At 37.9% G+C, this 7843-nt stretch overlaps 1 protein-coding gene across 1 annotated transcript in view; it reads right to left on the bottom strand.

The window, feature by feature from the left end:
• Window positions 1-986: 986 nt before the first annotated feature.
• Window positions 987-7843, bottom strand: part of LOC140337209 (calcium-activated chloride channel regulator 2-like) — a 16251-nt gene continuing 9394 nt past the window's right edge. The window contains exons 10-13 of the mRNA XM_072420806.1: window positions 7510-7780; window positions 6532-6696; window positions 6196-6426; window positions 987-4265 (exon numbers count right to left, since the gene is read on the bottom strand). Of these exons, the coding sequence (XP_072276907.1) occupies window positions 3724-4265; window positions 6196-6426; window positions 6532-6696; window positions 7510-7780 (1209 nt within the window). The 3' untranslated portion in view covers window positions 987-3723. The remainder of the gene's footprint in view (window positions 4266-6195; window positions 6427-6531; window positions 6697-7509; window positions 7781-7843) is intronic.

Raw genomic sequence — 7843 nt, forward strand, 5'->3', positions numbered from 1 at the left:
CTCGTCAGGCACCATTAGGAAGTTCATTATTTTATTTTTAATGTATTAATCTTTTTTAAAAATTCATATTAATGCTGTGTGGGATTTAAGATTATGAATTTAGTGGCCCGTGAGGCCAGGAAAGTTGGCGACCGCTGCACTCTGCAATGCATACGGACGACCCCTGCATCCTGAGTTAGATACAACTGCTCTTTGCATCCTGTGTTACACACTACATATCCCTGCACTTTGTGTTACATACTACTAACCTCTGTAGGCTATATTAAAGACTATTACATACTACTGTAAAGTGCACCCTGCTTTACATTCTGCTAGACCCTGTACCTTGGGTTACATACTACTGACCCCTGTACCAGGCATTACATACTATTGACCACTTCACTCTGTGTGATATATGAATGTCCCTGCTCTTTTTATTATGTGAGTAGAAAATATGTAATGGAAACATTTATGTTTTTTAAAAAAAAAGATACTTTATGCTGTGGGGCCTGTGAGATTTTTTCATGTTACACAATAATTAAAGACATTTCTGTAGGTACAAGGATTGTGGCAAATGTGTGCCATGTATACCTTAGGTAGGTAATGTTTTACGTGACTATGCTTTTTAAGGCCTCTTACACTTTTGCTACAATTCAGCCACACCTAAATTTGTTGTGGCATGTTACCTATCATTACTCTCCTCAGAAAAAAACACAAAAACAAAATTCTGTTTGCCTTGAGAAGGTGAGCATATTTTATTTTTTGCTATAGGTGCTTTTCTTTTTGAAGTGATTTGATATAAGGGAGAAAGTATGTAATTAATGGACCTAGCCTTTTAGTGCAAGGTTCATTTTATGTTGTATTAATCCATAAAAATGTTACATGTCTTATTACACAAGACAGCCAGTGGAGCAGCAGAAATAATAGTGGTTTATCCACTGTTGAGACTCACTAGGTAGACAACAGGAAACAAAGAAAAAAAAAGATTACTAACACACCAGTCAGATTGTCTTACAGTGTTAAAAAACAAAAATCTTTATTATTTAGTTTAAAAAAATGTGAAACACAATCCATAGAAGAGAAAATACAGACACAATAACACACTCTTGTGTGATGATCTCCACAGTCACAACTGTTACTCAGTCCTTGACATTTTCCCACTTTAGTGCTTAACCTCTCTCTGGCTTTATTTATTCTGACATTCACCTAGGCTTAGCTTCTCCTCAATCTAGTTACTTTATGACCTCTGCCTATTCCTGGGTTCAGACTGTCCTACAGGCTTATCAGAGGCCACAGACCTAAATGCACCCTCTGCCGCTGTTTTAGGTCATTCCTGGATCCACTTGTGGGAATAAAATCACCTTAGACTTTCAGTGTCACTCTTTGTATACTTTTGGTCAGGACACTCCTGGATTCACACAGCCCTGGGGCCTTCACCCCGGACATTCAATGGCACTCTCTGCTGTACTCTTGTCCAGGACTCTACCAGATTCACAGCCCTTGGACCTAACTCACTCCAACGCTTTACACAGTCACTCTGCTGCCCAGTCCACTCTCTTTTTATTGGATTCAGACAGGTGCACTGATCACGGTAGATTCGACCTGGAGGAAAGGTATTCAAGGCCACCCTTCTCCCAATACATACCAGTCCAGGAAAAAATCCTGTGAAAACCATCAGTTTGTGAACTACTTTAGTCCTCTAGGACCCGTTTTCCACAAATACAAACCAGACTTGAGAAAGAACACAAAAAACCTGCACTAAATGCTTGTACACGTTACTTCACAACAATATGTGTGGTCTGTCTACCTAAAATGCATTCTACTTGGTAAAATTGCATCCCTACATGCCATGACATCACCCTGGCAACATTATCATGTGTGAGAAATATTGTTCTGCTCTAACTTTTTTTTTTGCCCTTTTGTTCAAAGCCAGGCAACCTCCACGGTTAGTGTATGACGTAGCCAACAGTGGACCCCTGTGCAGAACTGATGTGGGGGGGGGGACTTGCCTCTATGCCCAGCCTATATGCCCCACTCACCTCAACACCCATATCAGCTCCACATGCTGCTCACCGTCAAACACTGCCACCATTACACCCCACCCACTGAATGACACAGAAGCACAAATAGGAAATCTGGAAGGAATAAACCTACAAAAAAGTGGGTGCAAGTAGGGGACACTTGTGGCTAACAGCCCCTACAATTTCATCACTGTGGCATCATTACAACATAAAAAAACAGTACCCATCAATTACGCTGCCCTGTTACACATAACTGTCTGCTTCCAATGCTTGAACTCCAACTTCTCTGGAATGGTGAAGTGTAGGTAAACAAAATTATAGATGTGATAAGATGAAGATAAGTGCAGGTCAAAAGTTCCCATAAAATTGTATCACTATGGTATCATTGCAAAATAAAATAGTCTATCAAAACACGCTACCCACTCACACATAACTGTCCACTTCTTTTCCTTGAACCCCATTTCTCTTTAATAGGAAGGTAGGTAAAAAAATGTAGGTGTAAGTGGGGGACACTTGTGGCTAACACCCCCTAAATTCCATCACTCTTGGCATCATTAGTACATAAAAACACCATATCCTGTAATATATAATTGTTTTCTTCCCTTTTCTGAACCCCAATTTCTATGGAAGGCATCAGGCAGGTCCTAATTGCAGAAAAGCACAGATGCTGTCCCTTCTGCAATAGATATTTTTACCTGCTTGCCCATTTTTCAAAATTCGCTGAGCCAGGGATTCCTCCCATCTTTGCAGCACAACCAATCAAGGTGGCAGAAGATCGGCATGCAGAACCAAAGAAGAGAGAAGATGGGGGTGCAAAGAATGAGGACAGGTTTGTATCCCCAGGGTTAGGTTCTGCATTAAGAAGGTGACCTTTCTTCTTTGCTGTTTTGACCAGATAGCCGATGGAATACTTTCACTTAATAACCGGAATTTACAAGGTGAGCTGGCTGTATTGCATTGCTTCTAAATTGTGGGTGAAGGATATTTTATATAGTAGTAACTTTACTATAAACCAATGAAAAATGTGTAGGTTTGTAGTAAAAAAAACCCATAAAACATTTACAATCAAATAACTCATAAATCAGATGAATACTTTGTGAGTCAGAAAGGGAAATGGAAAGCATTACTGTTAGTGATTTATATGGATTATGCCTTCCGAGACCTGCAGCATGGTGGTGGTTAAGATGTAAATCAGGAAAAGTTCAACATTACGTTATTGTGGGGATTTTAGTTTGGTTAATTTGGTTATTATGGTCATGAAGATTGTTATGAAGAGGATTGTATAAGTTAGTTGCTGTTTGTTTTGTTGTTGGTCTGTTAGTTTGTTTATTTGTTTGACTAATTTATGGTTATTTATATTTACAAAGTTTTGGCTATTTATTTATTTTATAAACTGTTTAATAAACATCTGCTTGCCAGCCAATTTAAGCGCACACCTGTGTCTGTGTTATTTTTAGGTGGGGGGTCATGGGTTTTGGTTGGTAAGCAGGTTTGGGGGTGGAGAGGGGCATGGAAAAGGGGGTCTAGCTATAGGTGATGAGCTGGTAGGTCTGAGCTACCATGCTCATGGGGTCATGCATCAAATCTGTGTAACTGTTATCCAGTATGTAGCCACATGTACATACCATACAAGCATTTGAACATACTGTATGTAACTCCATGCACATTACTTGGTGTATATTGTATCTTTAATGTATACATTTTGTATTTTAGTCAATTTAACTTATTCTTCAAAAGGTTCATTTATTAAAACCACATCATCATTTGACATCACCTGCAGACAAAATTCTTCACTTTGGCCTGCTGTGGAATGTCGAGCTTCTTGTATAACTCTATACTTTGATCCACTCTCAATTGTCCCATTAGTTATTTTATACAACAAACATTTCCTCCAACTATAGACACCAGCTCCTATAGCAAGGCAGAGACAAACTGCAAGTGCAGCTGCAATTATTACAGTAGTTGTACTGCTATTTACAACAATTGTGGCATAGGCTTGGCTAATGTCTTCCACCTGGACCTTTGGTCTGGTCACATGAACCAGATTAGATACCTCTGATCTTTGCCCAGTTTTATCTGCAGAGCGGATTGCAATATAGGTGATGCTGCCATGTTCTGCAGTCTTGTTTCCCAACCTAAATGTGAAGGTCTCCCGGCTGCCTCCATTCTTTGGTTTGATGTAAGAAGCATTGATGACTGTGGCTCTAGAAAAGTGTTGCCTTAAAACATTTGGAGAGGTGCTTATTCGTATGTCATAATTTGAAGCTGAAAGTAAAACAAATATATAACTTTTACAAGTGATTGTCCTAAGGTGAACCTGTACTCCATAATAATTCCAGTATGCAATACAAGCTGCCTGCTGTGGGCTCAGTGCCATCTTTCCAAGTGCAATAAAAAAGCCCTTACTAGAAATTACAAAGGAGTTGCTGTTGGCATGATGTAAGCAGATAAAATTACACTCGAGTAACAAAGTAATGTTTGTTCAGAAACAGCATAAATGCAGGTGTGCTGGCTAATAAAAATGGACCTCCCACTATCCCTCCATCAACTTATCTGAAATGCCCATTACTTTGTGGTTTGTTATCCGCCATATAAATGCTGGCACAGCAAATCCTGCCACTGCTCGTCTACAATATGTACCTCTCTTCTGGCTTTCACCCCTTCAGGGGTTGGCTGTCTCTTTCTAGTTGCAGCTTTCACCTTTCCCCACCCCAATAATGGGTGCTAGATCTTGTGCATGCATAGATAGCTGGCACTGCCTTATTCTATGTACATGAAACTTGCTGCCTACTTGGATATGTAACATAATTATCCCAGAAATCAGGAGGTTTACCCTTGTCAATCAAACTCCCTGTACTAAAGAAAAAGGACAGACAAGACAATAAAAATCATTAAAAAACAGGAATATAGTGGAACAAAATATAAACAATTCTTTTTTTAATGCAAGATAGGGGGAAAAGTCAAATAGCTGTCAAAAAAAGTCATATCTTCAGCTAGGAGGTATATTTGAAATACATTAAAGACAATTTTAAAAAAGTAAACAGGTTAAATTTTTTCATGACAGAGCCTAAAACATACAGTAAACATGAGGTACAGATTTTTAAGGCTCATTTCTGGGCAAAAATTAAACCCCCACCCACTTTACCTTGCAAAGGTACATATACCCACCTAATTCCGTCACTTAGGTTAATATTATTATTATTATTATTAATATTAATATTATTAATAAACAGGATTTACATAGAGCCAACATAATATGCAGTGCTGTACATTAACCACCCGACCGTTAAACCCGATCGATAAACCCCAACTTTTCTCACTGTTTAAATCCCCTCACTTACCTGGTCCCTGCTGCGATGATCCGTTCTGTCCAGCGTTGATCGCTAAAAAAAAATACCCTCTCCCCGCAGCTCCTCAGAACACATATTCTTCTTACTTCATCCGGCGAGTACAGTGACGATCACTGGGGTTTCCCGGTGACGACTCTGCATGCGTCGGTGCGGGCGGGAGGCGGGGCAAGAAATTCAAAATACTTTGCATTGAACTCAATACAAAAAAGCTGTATTGAGTCGAATACAAAGAAATCCTTATATAATATATATATATAATTTTATTATATATATATTATATAAGCTACTGTACATGTACATTACATTATACACTATTTTTTTTTTAAAGATTTTTTTAAAGATTTTTTTTATGTTTTATAAAAAAAAATTATTAAATTTATAAAATTTTGGACATATTTCGGTGAGTTATGCGGGAATTCGGTGAATTATAAGTAATTATTGAGTAATTCGGTGAATTATAGCCTACAATCTAAAATAAATTTCCATGCAAAAAAATTAACACTTTTTGCATGGAAGTTTGGAAAGAATTAGAATACCCGGCGTTCGCGTATGCATCCCTCGGTGATTCCTGATAATGTCAGTGTGTGTGGGCCACATCATGAAGGCATTGATGTTGACACCCAAATAATAACCCCTCATGTTGTAAACAAAGGAAGAGAGAAGTCCTGGGACTGGAGCATGAAGTAATCACAGATTTAGATGAGTATAAAGGCCATTTCAGTTTCCTTCAGTTAGGGGAAAGTGGGAGGAAGGAATGAGAGGTTCAACGTTTGTCCAAAGATCAGCTTAAAGATCTATTTAACAGGATTCAGTCCAGCTATTTATTTATATAGAGGAAAACTCACCAGCTCCCTGGTCATAATCATCACCCGGTGCTGTCCAAAACAATATCACATGTTCACTTTCTATTTTTGCTTCAAGGTCGGTAATTTTACATGGAGGGAAAACATCCTTATTCAAAAAGTTCTGGGAGACATTCATAACCTTGAAACTACCTAGAAACAGGACTCTGCTAAACATTTCATTTGTGCTTTGACCTTTATAAATCGGTCGAGGAGGATTCATATTGATGGCGTCTGCAATAAAAATGTACAGTGAAATGTAAATACTACATATGGAAGTCATAGTGATTGATTGTCATCTAATAGTTTATCTTAATTTATTTTTATGTTTATGTTTACCATTTTCGATGTAACCAGGAACATAAAGGGCGTGACTGCTCTGAGGAGGCTTCAGAGAAGTAGCGTTGGTCCACTCAGCATACATTTTCAGTGTATATCTACCATTATTTGTGAAGCGAAATAAATATATGGAATAAATACCATCACCTTTAGAAAAATCAGCACCTGCAACATTTGTGGATAAAAATAACAAAATATATGTCAATATCAAATCTGATGTCAGCATCTTGTTGTCATCTATACACATGGTAAAGTACTTTATAATGTATGATTCAGGCTATGTGCTGAATGCCTCATAATGCATTTGAAAAAATAGGGTAAAGGTTTAAGGAAGCATCATGGAAAAAATGTTAGCATAACATAGAACTTTCTGTTCTACTTCTACTGCATTTCTTTTGCTTTGATCAGCTCAGATTTAGCTATAGAATGAATGATGGTGTCTGTTAAAGCTGAACCTTGAGTCTTGCAATGTTCCATGAGCCACCCTATTTTTGGGCTGGGGGACTTCAAGCATCATTAAAACCTATCCTACCCAGTCTATCCTTTGTTCATCTTTTTAATTCATTACATTTCTTTTTTTTTTCAATCATAGAAGCTTAGCATCACAGCTGGTCTTGATTAAATAAAAGATAAACACCCTTTCGGGATATTTTTGTGCATGCTGTGTTATTTGGAGAGATTTTCTTGCACTGCCAGTCCTGGAAATACGCAAAGAAACCCAAAAATCAACCCAAAGCTTGGTGAATTCTCATCTTTGACAATTGTTACTGAAACATTTACATCATTGATTGGTGACAAACTCCTTGCTAGGCTAAATTTATATTACAACTGAATGGTTCTTACAACATGGAACATAATACACTTTTGAAAATTAAAATAAAAGATGCAAAGTTTTTTCAGGCGTTCAGGGTTTTTCAGACAGATTCTGGTAATATAGTATATTAGTGAAAAAACCTATAAGGGTTCAATCTATTTTACCTGCTCCATCATCAAGGAGTGTTAAAGTGAGAGGATCTCCAGTTTCTGGTTCAATGACCGCAGTCACATTAGCTCCCAGGACAGCTGTGAATCCATGTTTAACCTCTGCAAATAATATCACTGGATGGGGAGAAGTGATTGTATTGTTGATTTTCCCAGCGGTAATACGTAAAAATGGCAGGACTTCAGATGATGGTCTTGAGATAACTAGAACACCAAGTGCCTGAGTGTCATTTAGGGTGTTTTTTATTCTGTATAACCAAGTAGCGCTCTATACAATTAAAACAAGAAATTTCAAAATTAGAGTCAAAATAAGAACTATTGTCATCATAGA

The sequence above is a fragment of the Pyxicephalus adspersus genome, chromosome 8, assembly GCF_032062135.1.
Source record: "Pyxicephalus adspersus chromosome 8, UCB_Pads_2.0, whole genome shotgun sequence".
Lineage (NCBI taxonomy): Eukaryota > Metazoa > Chordata > Amphibia > Anura > Pyxicephalidae > Pyxicephalus > Pyxicephalus adspersus.